Source organism: Podarcis liolepis, assembly GCF_965112155.1.
Source record: "Podarcis liolepis genome assembly, chromosome: 12".
NCBI lineage: Eukaryota > Metazoa > Chordata > Lepidosauria > Squamata > Lacertidae > Podarcis > Podarcis liolepis.
This window is the reverse complement of record NC_139563.1, coordinates 19,411,746-19,432,280: the sequence shown is the minus strand read 5'-3', so window position 1 is coordinate 19,432,280 and position 20,535 is coordinate 19,411,746. Positions and strand designations below refer to the sequence as shown.

Genomic DNA, 20,535 nt, shown 5'->3' with positions numbered 1-20,535 from the left:
CAGGTTCGTGTCTCCGCTCCTCCACATGCAGCTGCTGGGTGACCTTGGGCCAGTCACACTTCTTTGAAGTCTCTTAGCCCCACTCACCTCACAGAATGTTTGTTGTAGGGGAGGAAGGGAAAGGAGAATGTTAGCCGCTTTGAGACTCCTTTGGGTACTGATAAAGCAGGATATCAAATCCAAACTCCTCTTGTTCTTTTCTCACCTGGTTAGGATTTACAGCTTTGCTTTTGGTCACTTACCTAGTCATTGCTTTTACAAATATCCTGGGCAGTTTGTATGCACTTTGACAAAGACTTAGCACCTAGAAATAAGTCTTAGGGCAGAACTGGTCCAACCTCTCGAGACTGCCAGACTCCAACTCCTATCAGCCACAGTAAACCTGACCAATGGCCGAGAGACAATAGTGGTGCAACAAGATCCAACAGCAGTTAGATAGAGTACTCCAACAACATCTGAAGAGCCACATTCTCAGGACCTGTTCCCATGTTCTCTTCAGTTTTGCAGATGCCCTTGCTCTTTTTGTGATTGGAGTAGCTTCAGTGGGGACGATTCTCAACCCACCATAGAGGTGACAAGGCAATGTCTTAGTATGTTTAAAACACTCCAACTCAAACCCGTTATTCCCCAGTAACAAATCTATTTTCCTTCAGGATAGGTTTTTTGAGATTATAAGATTCCCACTTTTATGTTGTTTGATTTTCTATTTACAGTGTTTTCAATTTTGAATTGAGTTGTGCCGTACTGTAGTATGTGAAACTGCATTGGGGGCCTTTAGGTCAAAAGGCAAGATATAATAAACTGAATTACCATATAGTATAAAACACACCACACATTTGTCTGTCAACATGTAATGCCCTGGGTTTATTTTGTGAGAGTTCTGTCACAATTTTCCAGGTGGGATTAAAAACCTTAAGGATAATGTACGCCATTGGAGTGGGCATTCAGGCTTCGGTACTGACAAAGCACTAGTAGTAGAGTCTTAAGTACCATTCTCTTCACAGAAGAGAGGGCAAATATTTCCAAAGGAAGGCACCCGACAGTTGTGGTTCTGGCCTTGCAGCCTTCTGGAGAATCTTAAAAGGAAAAAAAGCTGGCTGTTTTCAGAAACTGGAATGATGATACACGTACAGCAATTACTGCATTCTTCTCCCTTATAGCCTTTTTCTTAACAAGTAAAGAATGAAGTCTTTAACAATTATACAATAAAAAAATATAATTTGTGATCAAAAAAAGGGCAAGACAACATAAAAACTCCAGTTGTAAGGACTCCATTTGCATACTTGATTTGACACCTTTTTTTTTTTTTTTTGGTGTGCAAGGAAATGGGACAACAGAGGGGGCTGTATGAAGAGCAGCAACATAACTTTAGTGCTTTAAGTACCAGAAACTGCACACTTGTTTGTGAGCTAGTCAGTTGGTAGAATCCATGAGACTTCATTTTTAGCTTGTTACTTGCCTTATGATATTAAAACAGGAAGATCCCATTGAATAGTACATTCCCCATTTTAAACTGATGCCTTTAAAAAATTCTGTATGTATGTCACCATTTTTCACATGATACACAGAAAACTCAAGGACCCAGAGGGGGAACCAAGTTATGTTAATACCATTTACAAAATACCAAGGAGTCCACAGCTACCTAACACATTTACTACAGCACAGGAACCAATGAAGGTACAGTGTACAAAAAACTGTAAACACGGCACAATAAATAGATAAAACAGCAGGTTCCGCACCATGCACATGATGTGATGACACTTCATCTCTATACAATCTCACTTCTCACACTCTTACTTTGTTGCAATTCTCCCTCCCTCCCCTCCCTCCCCCAGCCCCAAGTGCAAAGCATCACAAATGAACAGTTCTGTATTCAAGTAACATATATACAAGGGTATTACAAATATGCAGTACTGTACAGATAATTGCTGTAGTCTTAATTTACAGTTGCTGATTCTTTCCTATTAACAGTAAGAAAAGAAAAACCAAAGCATGAGAGATGTGCATTGCTGTCAAGTCCCCACAGCTGCCATGGAAACGCAATAGGCTGCATTCCATCATCCCTTGCATTCAAATTGCTACTGATGCATAGCACCTAAACAAGTTCCCAAAGGCTGAAGTTCCATTACTATGGAAACTACGTCACCTCCATTGCTACTGTATTGTCTGCTATATTGTTCAGTGCTGGCTTTTCTGTTTCATGGTTTTCCCTGTGAAATAAAAAGGGGAGAGGGGGGAAAAACACCCATAAATATCCAGGAAGGGCAGCAGAACCAAAGCAATCTGTCAATTCCACACACACCCCTTAACAACATTGTAAAAGTGACCCCCCCAACACACACTGCATTTTTAACATGGCATTTGTGTGTTAACACATATTGTTTTAGTTTCCTTTGGTTATTGTACACTTTTATCTCAAGGATTCAATTTTCAAAGGAAGTATACTATCCCAGAATACTTTATCATATCAACATAAAAGAGGGGGTAATATTTCAGGAATGGGGGGGCGGAGTTTATATAAAAATGGATTCTTGCATTGTAAATCTCACACAAAGAGAAATACATGTAGGAATACTGAACCAACTGGGCTTTGGGCCTGTGTTTCTCTGAATTGCAACCAGCAAGCCCACTTCCCCTTCCAAACAACTTTCAAAACAGAGAATTTAAAAAACACACTTTCAGATATGGAAAGAACCCCAAAGCTCTTGAGAGAATCAAGCAAAGCCCTTGGATGCCAATAATTTAAGAGCTAAATCCCATCCAGATCAATGAGGCTTACTTTCACACATTTAGAATTTGGGAGGGGCAGGAGGACGTGGAATTTATTAATGACAACATGAAACAAAGCTTTACTGTTCAAATACATTTTCTTCCCTCTGTAATCAGACTCTAGACACAGTACAATCCAAAGCATGCAAGTTTTCGTATTACAGAGTCTGGTCCTTTTTAGGTACAAAAAACGATCAGCCTCCACTTGCAACATTTCAAGAACCTCTACAAGATTTTACTATTTAGACTAGAGATGCATAAAGCAGAAGTTAGGGACAGGTTTCAAATGTATGTCACAGAGATAATCTTGTGAGACAGACTCACAAATGCCACAGTGACAGAATACCAGATGCGAATTATCTCCCTGCCAACCTGGATTCCAACACAAAGGCTTACCTTGGTACTGTGTCCACGGAGGATGAAGCTGGCACCTTGGGCACCTGACAGTTTGCTGCAGCCAGCTTTAAGGCAGATGATGGAACAGCACTTAGAGTCCTAGGTATGTGTCGTGCATTGAGCGTAGTAATAGAGTTTGCAGTGGCAACTGATGAGGGTACAGTTAATCTAATATTGTTCCCAAACAGAACCTGAGTTGTTGCAGAATTGGCAGCAGTTACTTGGTGACTCAGTGCACTGTGGGAACTTGAAGTCTGTGTTATATTTGAAGGCTGTAACAAGGTTGAACCTGCTGTTGATGACGAGCTTGTATGTACAAGTGCTGTAGGCGTAGTACTACTGAGGTGTAAGCCCTTATATACTCCTGTGGAAGAAGAGAAACACAAGAGGTATAATTCCAAAAAGCCAGTATCACATCCATTACTGGTTTAAGGTGCACATCCAAAGCAAAATCTGGTCACAACAATCTTTGCTGCTTCTTACCTGAGGCTTGAATGATGCCATTCACCCCAATTCCAAGCACCACTTCATCCTTCATTTTGAATCCCATGAGCTGTTCTGATGTAACCAACGCTGAAGCAGCAAATTGAGCACTAACAGAATCCAGTGTCTTGGAAATAAAACCCTTTGAAAAACAAACAGAAAACAGACCGGGTTTAAAGAAGGAAGGGGACAAAAGGTAATCAAGAAGCCACACAGCAAGTTTTAAAGCATATACTGCTACAGTAATCTACTAAACGTCCAGATCACCTTTCCTTCAACAGTTCCCTGGTTAGTTTATATCATATCACATACTTAAAACAGTCATGTTAAAAGCCATAGGAGGACACCTGTCTCCTAAAGGCAGAGAGGAATAAACAAAACAAATGACAACAAAACCACTACACTACCAAAACAATCATACTCTCATTTGTTCTCTAAAAATGTACATGAACAGATGCATCTTCACTTCCTTAATTTTTATTGTTTAAATAGACCTTGCCTTTCAAAGCTCCAGAGGGAATTAACTCCATGGTGTTGGGAGCCACACTAAAGGCCCTGACATATTGCTTGAAAGTTGCTAGAACTGCGCAAGCATTACTAATACATTTTACAGTCAAGTACTGCTGGTTTTATAAACAATAAAGGAAGACCTTTTTACAAGGTCGTGTCCACAGTTTATCTGGAAATACAGAACTGTTTAGACTTCTATAAGCCAAGTGCAACATATCTCACCAAAATCTCTTTGCCAGGGATAAAGAACTTGTAGTCCCTACAGATGTTGTTTGATTACAAACCCCCTATCCCACCAGACCCAGTCAACATGGCCAGATGATGGAATTGTATCTGGGCAACATCTGGAATGCCACAGATTCCCCATCACTGATCTATTCCTTATATTTATTAGTAGTCTTAATACATTAAGTTTCTAGAGACAACGAAGTGCCTGCACTTGCATTAAGCAAGGTTTAAGTTTGAAACTCTGCTTGCTCGATGGGAATGCGCGCGCGCGCGCGCGCACACACACACACACACACACACACACAATTCATGCAGTCTACATTAGTGGTGTTATCTGGATTTTTTAGTTCAGGTATACCACGTCATTACTGACAGAATCACCTCTTTTCTGTTAGGAGGGAGCAGAGGCAGTGCCTACTATACTCACCTGTAGTGTCCCTTCTAAACATTCTAGAGTATGGCTAAGATGTAGATTCGAGCGAAAGCCACTTTCCTGCTGGTTAGTTGCAAGGTGCTATGGCAACAGTTGGCAATTAGAGATGAACCCTGGTGGGAAAAATGAGGGATAAATCATAATACAGACAACTCCCTCACCTGTGAAGCGTTCGCAGAAGAATTACTATTTGCTTGCTGTTGATGAATTTGTGCAAGCTGCTGTTTCTGCATTAGTGCCAGTTGCTGTTGATGATGCTGGTATTGTTCGGCTGTAAATGCTGAACAAAATATAAAATAAGAGAATACCATATCAAAATACATAAACCTTGTGTGTACAGCCCTTATACTAAAATGGAAATGCAACATGTGCAGCTCCGAATCTCAGTACATATATTCAGTGTTCCTACTTCAGCGGGAGCTGCAATTAGCAGCTCTTACAAAAGGAAGTGTGCTTCTAACACTATAAAGCAATAAAATTGTGGCTTGCCATTCAATAACAGCTGATTGCCATATTACAACCGTCATACTAAGATAGAAAAGTTATCAAATATCCATTTGAATCTCCCCGTTCCTATTTTAGATAATGCCTGCATTCCATCCCATCAAATGAACATTTAATTTTAAAATGAATAAATTATTCAAAAAAAGAGCTTTATGAGGTTTTCATTTTATTTCCCTCAATTAACCCACCTGATGTAGATAGAATGTGGGTCAAGATCTGATCTATAACAACAGCTGGTTATGTTGATTTACAAAGAAAAACTATGTTATGTCACTTATTCATCTATGAAGAGTTCTAAAAGCAGAAACTGAATAGCATTTTGCTGCAGTTTTCATTTCAGTCCATCTTAATGAAAAACTCTCCACAGCCAACTTTTAAAGCGGTTTAGGATAAAGAATAAGGTAATAAATCTAATCTAGACAGCACATTGGCAGGATTTATTGATTCCATTTTTTGGTAGAAAACTCAAATCTGAGTATTTCGGATGCTTTAGATTTTTGTTTTGAACATCTTAGAAAATCAAAACATTCTGCAACAGGAACTGGTTATACAGAACATGGTCTAGTTTATCAACCCAGACTCCAAACTACAAAGAAATGCTCTGCCACTGTCAAGTTTCCAGAAACAAATTAGTCGTGCACAACTTCGCTCAATGCTAGTTAATACACATATTAAATTAAGAGTATTAATCTGTAAAACTCTTAAAGCGTATTACTACATTCACACTATTTTTGACCAGCAAATATAATTCACAGCTATAAACACTGCAAGTCTAAACAAATCTGTTGCCAATATGCAACAATCACCAAGTGTGTTGCTCTTACTACAAATCTGAAGATTGCCTAGGCTTTTGAGTTTCCCCCCTCCTATCCAAATAGTGACATTTAGACCAGGTTTTTATTTATTATTATTATTAATTAAATCTGCATACCATCCTTCATCCAAAGATCACAATATAAAGGTTGAAGCACAAGGACAGACATTTAAAACATGAAATACTACAAAGACAAGACTTGCCTAGACACTGATCTGTGGGGTTCAACTTCCACCAGTTTTCATGAACTGAATTTGAATCTCACTTGCAACTACACTTTTAACAAAGGACATTCTTTGCTATCAAGTTAAGGGGTTTTTAGGTATTGTATCAACATATTGCTATGCATATATATAGCCTGCATAATTGTATGGCAAGAAGGATATACACAAGCTACAGCTACAGCTACAGCTCCACAAATAACCTTAAAGGGTACACCAGCAAGTTGGTCCACCCAATTAGTCAACAATTTTGTTTGATGTTCAGCTTGCATTCCTGCATTCTTAAACTCTATCCAATGTGGAGATTAAAGAGGAAAGCAGAAATATTTGGTGGCAATTGTAACAACAATGCATCAGTTGGAAGCTCTGCCAGGTTTTTTTAATGAATTTCTCCAGTAATATATAGGTACACAATGAGTCAGCAAGCAGTGGTGATGATGATGACGGCAGACGTTTTTCACATAAAGCCTGGTTCACAATAATATCTCTTCTTCTCTACCTAGTTGTGTAGCTTGAGCTTCACATGACACACTGAAGGAATACAATAGCACAAACTGGCATTTATATGAGTTAGGTTCCAATTAGCTTGTTTAGAGTAGTCCAATCAATTCCTCCCCCATGTGGCATGTGAAGCTGCTGATTGAGAAACACAAGCCTAAAACCACCTGCAGCATGAAGAACTTTGGTACAATCGTTTGGATCCCTGTCCACTAGATATGTGGTTAGAACTTTGACCGCAATTGTGCATCATTTTAACACTTCAAACAAGAACTCTTCAACTGCCTGAAGGTGCATTTGAGCTTGTTAAAATTATACTGAGCTCTACAGGAGGCAATCTGCAGATATTCCTGGCACTCCCTAGAAACTCTCGTCTATTTGCTCTGTTTTAATTAGGCTACAAGTTGCCTCAAGAACTTTTGTTAGTAAGGTTAATAAATGCATTCAGCTTGTTACGACAAACACAGGAGAAAGTTATGTGGCATCTTAAAAACAAAGGGCTATAACAATGTAGTTGTCCTGTTAGCGCAAGAACTTCTGCCCCTTAGATACCCTGTGTTCCAAATTTGTTCCAGAGTAGACGGTGTGTCTGTGTGTGTAAGTGTGGGGAGAGAAAGTCCAATTGCACAGCTAGACATCCTTGCACTAATTGTTGAACTCAGTAGATACAGTCCCAGAACATTATTTTCCGTAAGGGTAGCCAAGGGCCACTCCACACATGCTGTAAAAATTCTACTTAAAAGTCACATCTTTGCAGAGAGACTGAACAACTCCCCTAGAGTGTTAGCCACAAGTGACACACATTCAACAGATTTAAGAATCATAACGTTTTCAAAAGTAAAAGTGAATTCTGTACAGAAAACTAAGTCTTAGTTCAGTTAAAACTGCCAGATATATTTAAATTTGCTTGTGAGGATGAATTTTCATTCACTCTTGCAAGCACACTACCAAGTCAAATAGGGCAACTGAATCACCCTCCATGTTTGTATTTGTAACCTTGCAACTTACTGAGATTTAAGTGAAATTTTCTCCCATGAATGAGTAATCTTTTCACTTCTTTTTTTGCCAAGGGGTAAGATTTATGACATAATGGACAACTACCAATGTACAGCTTCAAAAATTTCAGAATGTATTCGAGGACTTCAGGGATTTCAAGAGTTACAAAAGGTCAAGCAAGCCTTTCAGAAGTCTCTGTGCTGTGTCCTATATATGGATTATATGGAAGCCATGTAGAGGAACCTAAACTTTTGAAGAACTCAAGTGTGGGTTTCTGAGATCTGCACATTCACAAATTAGTGAGGAAAGATTAACACCCAATTTCTTCTAAAGGTAGTTAAAGGGACCCCTAACCATTAGGTCCAGTCGTGGCCAACTCTGGGGTTGCGGCGCTCATCTCGCTTTATTGGCTGAGGGAGCCGGCGTACAGCTTCCGGGTCATGTGGCCAGCATGAATAAGCCGCTTCTGGAGAACCAGAGCAGCGCACGGAAACGCCGTTTACCTTCCCGCCAGAGCGGTACTTATTTATCTACTTGCACTTTGACGTGCTTTCAAACTGCTAGGTTGGCAGGAGCAGGGAGCAAGCAACGGGAGCTCACCCCGTCGCGGGGATTCGAACCGCCGACCTTCTGATCAGCAAGTCCTAGGCTCTGTGGTTTAACCCACAGCGCCACCCGCGTCCCCTCAATTTCTTCTAAGTAAATTCTTAATGATAATAACTTACTCTTGTAAAGAGTTGAAAGCCGTGCAAGGCTTGCTTTATATAAGCTGCTGGGGAAATTTCAAGTACAGCACAAAATTCTTGTTTTAACATCATGGGCTGGACTATGAATCTCCTAATAAATGACCACTGACTCCGACCGATTGAGCTGTGTGGCAAAAATATGAGACTGCTTTCTAAAGCAGCTACCCACATAGCTCAAGAGCAAACCCAAGGGGCTTCTGATAGCCTTCGATTTTTGAGATGGTTGAATTCCAACAAAGTTAGAAGTCCATGACACCAAAAATATATGATTTCTACATGCTTAATTCCCACACCTGCATACTTGGATGTGATGCTTTCTCAAGGCAGGAAATGGGAAGATTTCAACTCTTCCCCATGCTCCACAGTTCATTAGTGAGTGGTGAAAATAAATCAAAAGCATGAATAGTGTAAACTGCATAAAACAGAGGATGTGTTATTTCATTAAACTGCAAAACTTAGGTTTTGATACCCAGGCTTTATGCTTTGATACAGAAAAGAATTATAGTGCAGATTTTATAATCCTTTTGCTGCAGTTCATTTTTAAGAGCCACATAAAAAAGGTAAAATATGTTGTTGTTTTAAATCTGGATGCACAGTGCACTCATTTCCATATTTAATATAGCCAACCTTTTAGATTTCTATTAGTCAGACTCCTGTTGTCACTCTGCATACTTTTGCTGCAACAGATTGCTCTATAAACTGCAATTTATCTAATTGGCAATTACTTATTATATATATATTTGAGAACTTTTTTTGTTGTTACTTTATTAAAAGACATTTATGAGTATAAAGACCTAATTACCCATATAGTTAAAGTCATTAAATGCAATTAAGCACAATGTTAAATCTATATTGTTTATTCGACTGAGTATTTATTGCGTATTTTATAGTTATATTGTGATTTTGGTGTTACATCTCTTTGCAGGAAATGTATATGCTCAAATTGTTGTGGTTGTTTAATTGTTTTTACTGTATTTTGTCACTGTAATTTTATGAGCCACCTGGAGAACTACATTACTGGGCAGCTAATATATATTCCATAAATAACAGAATTAATTTCTTGCAAGAAACCTTCAATAAATCATTAGTAGCAAGCCACAAAATCTGCCTTAACTGTGGAAGATTGTAATGCTGCAAGAAGGTATGAGAAGCTTACAGAATCACCTGAAAAACACTGCTAGAGAGATGCAATACATCTCAATGCTATGCTTCATGTGTCAATGTGATCACTATTCCATGCAATATCCACAGTTCATGCCTTAACAACTTTTGAAATGATACAAGGAAGAAAAACTCTACACAGGTTGGTCAATTTAGGTGGCACATGATGTTTAATGAGAAATATTACTAGCAGTATGCCAACTGATACTATCAGTACACAGAGGCCCTTTCATATCAAGCAATCACATTTGTTGACAATGGTTGTTGGAACTGAATCATGAGAAACAGATCACTTATCTACCATTTTCCCTGCTATACTTTAGGTCACATTTATCTTTTGTATAGTAAAAGGAGCATTTAGAATTGGTTCTCCATGGCGATCATGTTTAAGAACAATGTTTAAGAACCTCCCCATGATAGTACAATCTGACTGAAATGTGTAAAATGCTCTTGTATGAAATTCACCTTCAACAGAAAAGATTCAGTAAAATAAACGAAAGGTTACAAAACCAGGCAAGTCACTAAACCATACAAAATATAATGCTTCTCAAAGCTCTACACAAGTTTTTACTTTCCTAACTGAAAGGCCACTTACTGGCAAAAAACCCATGTATTAGGCTACCAGACAAATGGGATGGGGGAAGTCATTTAGCCTATACAAAATAGGTTATAAGTGCCTGAAAAACCACCCCAAATTCAAAGATTTTCACTTCTATTCTATCAACCCAATGAAATTATAAACTTGTTCATGTGTTTGATTTAAAAGGCATGCCAGCCTTACAATAAAGGTAAAGGTAAAGGTACCCCTGCCCGTACGGGCCAGTCGTGTCCGACTCTAGGGTTGTGCGCCCATCTCACTTAAGAGGCCGGGGGCCAGCGCTGTCCGGAGACACTTCCGGGTCACGTGGCCAGCGTGACGAAGCTGCTCTGGCGAGCCAGCACCAGCGCAGCACATGGAAACGCCGTTTACCTTTACCTTCCCACTATAAAGTGGTACCTATTTATCTACTTGCACTTGGGGGTGCTTTCGAACTGCTACGTGGGCAGGAGCTGGGACCGAACGACGGGAGCTCACCCCGCTGCGGGGATTCGAACTGCCGACCATGCGATCGGCAAGTCCTAGGCACTGAGGTTTTACCCACAGCGCCACCCGCGTCCCTGTAGCCTTACAATATTATCATGCAAATGCTATGGAACAGTTCTCAACAGACACAAGTGCTCGCCAAATCAGTGAGCCTTTTTCTATGCAAAACTAGCTTTCAGGTATCCAAACTAATGTTATATATTTCTAATTTTTCATCTTTCATTGCTTACAATGTAAGAAAAATAGTTAATTAAATAGTTAGTTGTTCTTTATTTGATGGTCACAAATCAAATATAGTCAAACCTTGAACGTAATCCGTTCTGGAAGCCAGTTCTGAAATGTTCGACAACCAAGGTGTGGCTTCTGTTTGATTGCAAGAACTTCTTGCACTCAAGTAGAAGCTGCGTCGGACATTCGGAAACTGGAATTTACTTCTGGGTTTTCGCCGTTCAGGAACTGAAACGTTAGAAAACGGAGCCGTCTGACAACCGAGGTTTCACTGTAATCATACCACATACTCAATATGGCTTGAGACTTGTGTTTCTGGAACACTTAACCCAACACCCCAACTTTCTAACTTCTCAAAGCAAGACAGTTATAACTGAATGAATTCTCAGAAGTCTGAAATACACCATGCTGGTAGACCAAAAAAGAGAAAAAATGGTAACGATATCCAATGGACGCAACCTGATATGGCTTCCAAATTTGAGGCCCCCTCATTCACAGCAAATACCATCAGCATATTACTTTGCACTAATGTGCATGAGGGCGGGGCACTATGAAATTTATTTCTGCTTACACTGAACTAGGCATGCCTCTTACAGTAATTATATATAGAAATGACAGTCAATCCACATCTGAGAGAGGTGTGTGTGTAAAATATGTATGAAAAAGAAACACACTTAATGATGTTGTCATCTCTCAGTTGTAAAATATTCTATAAGGCTGCAAACCAGCCCTATGGAGAGGTTTCTAAGATAAAGAGCCTGGTTTTCATTCTGTATTTTATTTGAAGACATATTGGATTTTAGGAAAAACAGAAACACTATTAGTAAGGTATGCGTATTTTTGTCAAATAGCTTTACAAGTATTCCAACACCGAAGTTGCTGACAGTATTAGAATATCACTTAACATAAATGGATTTATGCCAAGGTCACAAGAGGCACTAACTAGTACAAGACCAGAAGTTTTGACGCAAGTGTTTAATGTCTGACATTGCTATTTCCTATAAGAATTCAGCATAACTTCAAGATTTTTAAATGAAAAACTTAAAATATTGATAGTTTGAAGTAAAACACAATAAATGATATAGTAAAAAAGGCACCTGGCCTTCAATGCATAGCTACATAACATGCACATCCTTTTACTTAAAAACTTTCCCTTCATAGTGCTCTGTCGTCACATGATACATTAATAAAAGGACTAACAGTAGGCTTGCTAAAATGGCCACATCTCAGATTTAAGCTATAATATTATGAAGATTTTATTTTCTTCCTTTCTATATAATTAGTGTACATACAGTCTTTCCATTAGGGATGGACTGAGCAGCCTAATTTTGTTCTGCTTCAGTTTTTCTGGGACTTTAATAATAGGTTTGTCCTATCTCACTTTGTGCAGATATTTTGGAAGAACACTAAAAACTCTGTACAGATTTTTTTAGACTTCCCCCCTTGCAAAGTAAGTTTGTGGGCATCAGAACAGCATTTCAAAATCTGGATAAGTACATTATCTGTTTGGGAGTTGTCTTCTGATCTGCAAGCGTGTTGCGTTGCTCTGCTGTGAAAAGTTTAATGAATAAATTATTTCTCCATCCTTACTTTCCATATTACAAAAGTTAAGCGGTTATGAAACCTGGGCTGTACTTCTCAACATACAGCCGATGTTTCTCATTTAAACACAAAATTTCCAAGATAGTAGTAGTAGTCTGAACTCTAGTGAGAGATAGCTTCTCCTTTTTAATGATTATAGCTCAACTTCCATTTATTATATGTATTCATAAATTTCCCATTTATTGTACATTAGTAACAATCCATAAAAGTATAACTGACAGATTATTAGGAATTCTGTCTCATTCTGAAGCTAAGCAGATCCACTCTTAAATCCAACATCATCACTGCTACAGAGAACACAGACTCCCACACAATTAGATTAGTAGGAAGTATCCCCAACTCATCATGCTGATTTGTTCTCTACCATGGCAGATTGTCTGGTCAGCAAGTGTGCCACCTTAGGCTGAACTGAAACAAGTCTAGAATGCAACGGTGAAGCTGTCCTTATCTATACAGGTTACTGCAGTGGCCTGACAAGCTTCTTCCCTTATTCTACAAAATTTCTATAGTGCTAATTTTTTCTAACCAGCACTCTAAACAAAATACAACCCAAGTAACTCTTCACTTGTCAACAAATGCTCTCTTCTCAATCAAAACCTTCTTAGGAAATGATCAAAGCACAAGCATAGAGTTGCAAGGGCAAAGGAGGTTTACCCATCAACCATCATGGTTTTTACTATTAGTCACCGACTATAGTGTTAGCTAAGCCTCAGTTAAGAAGCTAAACTGCAGAGAGCTCAATGCACACCGTATTCCCGAAAGGCTGCTCTGAATCTCTTTGCATATTTGGCTACTTCAGAAGGGTTCATGGCTGTGAAAACTAAAGGTAACATAATATGGAGAATATAAAGAGAGTTTTTAGGAAGAAAAATAAATGAATACGGCAGGGGGTGGGGTGGAGCGAAGAGTTAACAAGTCCAAGGCTTAGACTCAATGATCAAACCATGGCTATGGTGCTGCATCAAAGCCAGCCAACTGTACCAACCTCAAAAATCCACCTATGAATCATTCTTAGATAACATTTATCTTAAGACTTCAAAGAACCTCAGACCTTACTGTCAACTTTTAGATTTAAAATCTTGCAGCAGTAAATATATGCAACTATTGCTTGGGCAAATCAGAGCCACTTGTTACAACTACAGTCAAAGTATGGCAAGACTGAATATTTATTCAACTGCGTGCTAATGTTTGGTAAGTAGACAACTATAAAGATTTCCAGCAACTACCCAAGGACACAGTTAATTTCTATGGCTGGAAATCATTTCCTTTTAATACTATATACTTTTGCACCTGGAAACTCTGAAGTTAGTGACCACAATTGCTCAGTGAACCTTAAAAAGCCAAGGAATGCCACAGCCATAATGCTAAGTATAACAGAGATTGGTATTCCAGGTATGATGAACCTGGTCCTGCACATTGTACAGGCGACAACCATTTTGCACAGGGGTTCCGTTCCTGGCCCTGTGCATGTCAGCAGAGCATGCATAAGCATGTCCTGCTCCCGTTCTGCCCTCTTCCAGGTCCAAAAGTACCCACACATCATTTGGACACACCTAAAACAGTCACTGCCTGTACATAATTTGGTTCTCTTAAAACAGCCCAGTACAATTTGTGACTGACTCATCAAAACTAACATGCACAGCCCACCAAATCCTGATGTTGCTGCTTATGAATAGTAAGACATGGCTGTTGGGGTACATTTGGTTTGGTAGGTCACAAGGTGCTAGCCCAATACTATGCTGCAATGACCACACAAGTACATATTTGGGACCATATTTGCACTACAAACTCTTTTCACTATTAGAATGGATAATAACATGGCCCTAATGGAATAAGGAAACCACTAATAAAACTTTATCTAGGTCCAACACTACTTTGAATGACTACAGAGATAATAAATATTGATGATAAATGCCATGAATGACTAATGTAATTAGATCATCAAATATCTTAATAAAATTGCTAGGAACAACATTGTTGATATTCTTTTATTCCACAATGGTAGAGTGCTGTTTTTTTCCAAAGAGACAAACATGCATTGCTACTGAAGAGTTCAACAGAAGTTAAATACCATGGTTGACTTCTGGGAGTCTTGTATCAGAAAGGGACAAGTATACTATGATCACACCATAAACATTCCACAGCTATTATCTATTTGCAAGTTACACAGTTAATCAGTAAATCTTCAATTCTGGCAACTACTTCCAGAAATCATTCTGTAGGACAGCTATTTGAATAGGATGCAAGCAGTATCTTCAAGCTGTTCACCTGGTACAAGTGTACATTTTGGAAAAACAATTTTCATTTGACTTACTGATAGTACTGATTTACTTAAGTTGTATACCTGTTATTCTAAACAGTGGACTTCAAAGTTTAAGCTTCAGTATACCACATGTGTTAATTCAGGGGAGTAATTTTCTTTTTGTACAATTTGATGAGTTCCTTAAGATCTGGTACAGCAGGTGTTATGGCATCACTGTCTATTAGGCTAATAGCCACTACCAAATTATTATTTTTTACTGGTAGACTAAAAATATTTGAGAGTGTTGAACTTTTCAGTCAAAGTTTGTAGGCAGATCTTTTCATGGTTTCATGGTTAGCTGTTTCATGGATAATGCTGGCTCTCTGGTTTTAAACTGCCCCCATCTTTCAGGTTTTGCTGTTTTCTTATGCTACATTTTAATTCTTAATTTTGTATCCCATCTTGAGAATCCCCACCAAAAAGCAAGCTAAATTGCTGAAATCAATAAAGAATGTCAAACAGTCATAACAAAATTAATTCTGCATGGAAAGAGAGATTTGTCAGACTTTATACTGCCGAGAATTTCAGCAACTGCACTTAAGTGCACAATGTAAAATAATATAATTATTAGCTGAGAAAGACATGGAGGAGCTAAAAAGTTGGATCATCTTTGCCAAAGACAATTTTAGTATTAAGTTTGTCAAAATCAACATACCAAAGTGTGCTGAACCACTGCTACTTTTACTTTGTATAGAGGTACTGCATGTCTGGGTCCCGGGTTGTGCTGTGCCAGTTCGATTTACACTCCTGTGTAATTTCCTATAGGAAAGTTCATCATTGTCACTGTCATGTAGGGATGGTGTCCGAGGCCTAAAATGCCGCCATCTACATGATTTGATATTGACTAGTATTTGACTGAGGTCTTTAGAGAAAGATCTGTCCGAGGTATTTGTTTCTGAGGTATTGGCAAATTGATTGATTGACGAGTGTAGTTGTGAAGAAAGCATTTCTGAATCCAGCTGGCAAAATGCACTGTTGTTCTCCGAATAGGCTCGGTCCAGTAGCACCCTAAAAATGGGAAGATTGTTGTTTTTATAGCATACAAGCTGAAGTGACATTTACAACCCAACCCCTTTTTATATCAGCCACATTGGGGAAAAAGAAGCAGAAACAAAAATTTGAGAATCTTGCCACAAAACTTTCCAAATCAACTGTTAACTCAGAAGACCTCCAACATTTGAAGCATAAAGAATTGTGTTAAGGGCCATATGTGAAAGAGCAAGTCAGCATAAAGACTTAAGTTATTATTAAATAAATAAAGTCAATGTGATAAGATAACTTATTTCAACATTCAACATGTCACTTCTATTTGTAATAAAGTATTTTTAATGTAGTTGCTGGATCACCCTTTTGGTATCAGGTTTTCCACAATGCCTTACAGAAATCTTTAAGAAATTACTGTAAAATTACAATTAAAAGCACTGGCAGATCTACAGAATTCTGAATGGGCAAAGATGAGGATACAGTGTCTTTTAAAGACATATTTACATTTGATTAGGAACTGAACAGGCAAAACAGAAAAGGAAGCAAAAGAACAAATTAAGTTAATAATTTTAGACAGCCTATAGTTGCACTTCAAACCAACAATGAAGAGCTTGTTCCAATACAATGCCAAGCCATGATTTGGCACTATGTGAACAAGCTGGAGAATCTCACTGCACACAATTTTCTGCTTCCTGATAACAGTTTATGGCAAATGAATCTGACTGTTTAGATGCAACGACAGACCACGGCTTTCCTCAAACCATGATTGGGGGCAGGGAATAGAAGTATGGGGGAAGGAATAGCCTGTAAGCCTAGTGTTACTCAAGCCTTGTTTATGTTAAACCATGGTTTAACATTATGGCTTAGGCCTGTGCAAAGAATAAGAAAAAAACCAAGCATGCTTGAAAATATAGCTGTTTGATCATCATTTTTTATATTAAAGAAAATATGCACATATTTCACCAGTTTTAGACCAAGCTCGACTGCCTGCAGATTAAGTGACTTGACTTCAGGTTTGGCTGATGGTTGAAATATTTTTATCTTCATTGCCTGTGACACGTTGCAAGATTTACAGAGCATGCCAGCCCACCACTGGTAGAGAAGAATATTTGCATTCACAAATGAGGATCATTTTCCCCCATCAAGAAAGCAATTATTTCTATCAAATGAGAGCCCCCACTCCTTAAACACTTGAAGAGAGTAGGCTGGTGTTTTCTGCCTGCCTAGTCAAGAGAGACAAAGTCTATTACCCCCCGATATTTGGGTACATGGGAAAAGACTTGAGGAAGGGCGCATCAGCAAGAGACGTACTCCAAGGCAGCAACAATCTCTCAACTCTTATGTATTGTACAGTAAAGCACCAGCTGAATTAATTTCCTGAAAAGAGAATCAGACTCTCATCTCATGCTGTGCTTAGGGACAGCTGGAAGTAGCAAGAAAATTTTCTCATAACTTCTGAGTGTATCCCAAGCTTACTTTAATGAGAGTTGTTGACACACCAGCCCCTTCTCCTGAAGTGCTGAAAGAGGAGTCTAGACTGCTGACCACAGGGTTAGCAATCAAGGCCAGACAATAACTTGTGGACTCCTCTTTCCCATCTCAATACTTTCATTGCTCAAATGCTTCCAAACTTTCCTGCAGCAGATGATTTAGAGAAATATCTTAACCAAGGTATATGTAAAGGTAAAAAAAAATCCTTTAAGGGCTAGTTAGTTTTTCAAGTAAGTACAAAAATCTAAGCCTTTCAACTTCTCACTGATACCTATTGAAACTTTATGTTAACCACATTAAAGATAAATAAGCCTACCTTCCACCACGTCCAACCCGTCTACGTGAAAACCCAATGCACCGCTGGGGTATAGTAAGGGTTGTTAAGCAATATCTGTAACGCTCATCTCCTAACGTTCCCCCTTTAGGAGTACTCCACGGCCAGTCACCAGTTTGGTCTACATGAGGCTTGAAGAGAAAATTTTGAGAACAAATATTTTAGAATGTTACTTTCATTGTTAATATCAGTATTATTTGTTTGTAGAAACTCAAAACTTACAGCATAATACTGACAGCCTGCTTTCCTACGGAAAGCAAATGGACCATCAGGATCATTTTCTTCCTCAGCTTCAGAAGAACCAGATAAGACCTTTGAACATACAGGAAGAGAACACAGGTAAGAATCTGAGGGCACAATTTTCTTTCCTCCCCTAACTATAGCACAATTCTAAATATCTCTATTCAGAATTAAGTCCCACTGAATTCAATGGGCTTAGTCCCATGTAAGTGATTATAGGATTACAGTCGAAAATATGAAAGTCATACTTGGGAAAGCGGTTCCTCATCAGAGCTGGGAAAGTCATATTGATTCATATCTTTAGCATTGAAGACTGGCAGTGCAGCAGGAGTTGTCTGTTGAGTAGCAGCAGTAGCCGAGGAAGGTACAACTTTGGGCTTCTTCTCATACTTTCTTTTGGGTCGTATAATGTCCGCTTTCTCTTGCTGCAAGGAGAAAACAGATAACCCATTAAGAAAAGGCAAAAAAAAAAAAAAAAAAGCCTGGGCAACCAAAATATAATAAAATTGGAATGATAAATTTTTATTAAATTTACTTTACACTTATCTAGGATTCTTCTAGACTTGGGACTCTAAACATTTTGGCCCCATCTTAAAAAGCTGAATAAGTACATATATCTTCAAAGATTTAATCACCTTGTTGACTTTGAATTCCTTCAGTTCCATACTTTCTTGGTGTTTAAACTGAGTGCTATTAGGAACAGGAACAACGGGAATAGCATAGGTTGGCTTCACGGGCTGCCGCTGGGCCATTACCTCAGACACGATCTCGCCATTATAATCGCCCAAATTATATCTGAAAATTATAAAAAAGCTGCTATAATTCTTTTTAAGCATTTAATACTTTAATATTTATGCCTACACTTTGTTAAATCCTTTATTATCCAGTAAATACAGATATTATTTCATCTTACACACACAAAATACTCCTATAGCCTTCCTCAACCTGTTGCTCTCAATATGTTTTGGACGACACCTATTGGCCATGCTGGCTGAGGCTCATGGGGAATTGTAGGCCAAAACCTTACAGGGCGCCAGGTTGGGGAAAGCTGTTATAGAAAACTACAACAGCTTCCAAAATTCTTAAGTCACGATTTCAGCAAATAGATTAGAAGTGTGGGAATTAGGTGGCAAGTACTGATTTTGAGTCAGTATTATCTACGCAGCCAACATCACTGGATTAGTTCAAGAAAAGCAGATTATGACATGGTGGTTTTTCTCAATTGATGCCACAAATTTCTACAACGGATACCATGCAACAAACTGAATCCCTTTAACACTGAGAATAGTCCATTTCAAGTGCTACCATTACAAAATTTAATATATTTTCCTGAAGTTTTCAATAAATCACCAATATTTAAGACAGTTACAGAAACATGCCAGACTCAAATCCCCCTTGCCCCTCTCTCTTTTTCACAATACAGTGGTACCTCCAGTTATGAACTTAATTTGTTCCACCAGCACACGATTTCCATTCTCATCCTGAGGCAAACTTCTCAACTTGAGGTAACTCTTCCAGGTTAGCGGAGTTTGTAACCTGAGGCGTTTGTAACCTGAGGCGTTTGTAACTCGAGGTACCACTGTACTGCCTTCACCTCAGCCTCTCATCCATCAACAAATGAATAGTAGGGAGCAACTTATGCTGTGATTTTTAAAAGAAGTATTTTTCTAGACACCTGCCTTGTGCTTGCCTCAGTGTCAAACTTACAAAAGGTGTGCTTCAAAAAGATAGGACCCTGCCTTATACAAAGTCTGACTATTGGTCCATCTAGTAATGCTTGTTCTGCCTGGCAGAAGCTTGCGACTGTCTCTCGTCAGGAATCTTTCCTAGCCCTAACTGGAGTTGTCGGGATTGAATCGGGGTCAGTGACAATTTGTTAAACTTGCCCCCTCAAAGACTTATCAAAGATATCAAACTAAAAGCATGTGATCTGGAGCAAGCGATCTAAGAAGCAGCTATGTTTTTACACACCGAGAGCCATAACTGGGAAAAATGCCAGGATGCATGATGCCACAAGTTTATGATTTGTAAGCCCACGTTATTTCTCAACTTGTAAAAGGAGAGCTCATTAATTTTGACTGGTTCTATGTAGAAACATCAGCATTCCATCCAAGTGAAATTGTAACCAACTGATGAATACATTTGTCATGCAGTTACTCCAATAAGGCAGATAGGCTCTCATGAAAATACGGCATTGCTTTGTGACTAGAAGTGATGTTCACTACAGTGGTACCTCGCAAGACGAATGCCTCGCAAGACGAAAAAACCGCAAGACGAAGAGACTCGGGGAACGGATTAATTTCGTCTTGCGAGGCACCACTGTACCAGATTCATAATGTTAAATAACTACTGTACTAAGATACAAGTAGTGAACATGCAAAAAAGAGCTGCATTTAAGGAGACCTTCCATACAGAGAAAGCTGCCTACCCTATGACAGAGTCAGACCTTTACAATATTGCAGTGCGGTCCTAACCATGTCTACTTGAAAGTAAGTCCTCTTGTTTTCAATG

At 38.8% G+C, this 20,535-nt stretch overlaps 1 protein-coding gene across 7 annotated transcripts in view; it reads right to left on the bottom strand.

The window, feature by feature from the left end:
* Nucleotides 1-835: 835 nt before the first annotated feature.
* Nucleotides 836-20,535, bottom strand: part of EPC1 (enhancer of polycomb homolog 1) — a 57,385-nt gene continuing 37,685 nt past the window's right edge. For 2 of the 7 annotated variants that reach the window (XM_083466735.1, XM_083466736.1), the window contains 10 exons: nt 18,660-18,819; nt 18,273-18,449; nt 18,007-18,096; nt 17,767-17,915; nt 15,631-15,983; nt 4,981-5,099; nt 3,649-3,790; nt 3,166-3,529; nt 2,147-2,210; nt 836-1,076 (listed from right to left, as the gene is read on the bottom strand). In XM_083466735.1, coding sequence (XP_083322861.1) covers nt 999-1,076; nt 2,147-2,210; nt 3,166-3,529; nt 3,649-3,790; nt 4,981-5,099; nt 15,631-15,983; nt 17,767-17,915; nt 18,007-18,096; nt 18,273-18,449; nt 18,660-18,819 — 1,696 coding nt within the window. In that variant the 3' untranslated portion in view covers nt 836-998. Of the gene's footprint in view, nt 2,211-3,165; nt 3,530-3,648; nt 3,791-4,813; nt 4,933-4,980; nt 5,100-9,906; nt 10,536-10,924; nt 15,984-17,766; nt 17,916-18,006; nt 18,097-18,272; nt 18,450-18,659; nt 18,820-20,535 lie in introns of those variants that run through there. The other 5 variants (XM_083466737.1, XM_083466734.1, XR_014517429.1 and 2 more) reach the window with 5 other exon arrangements.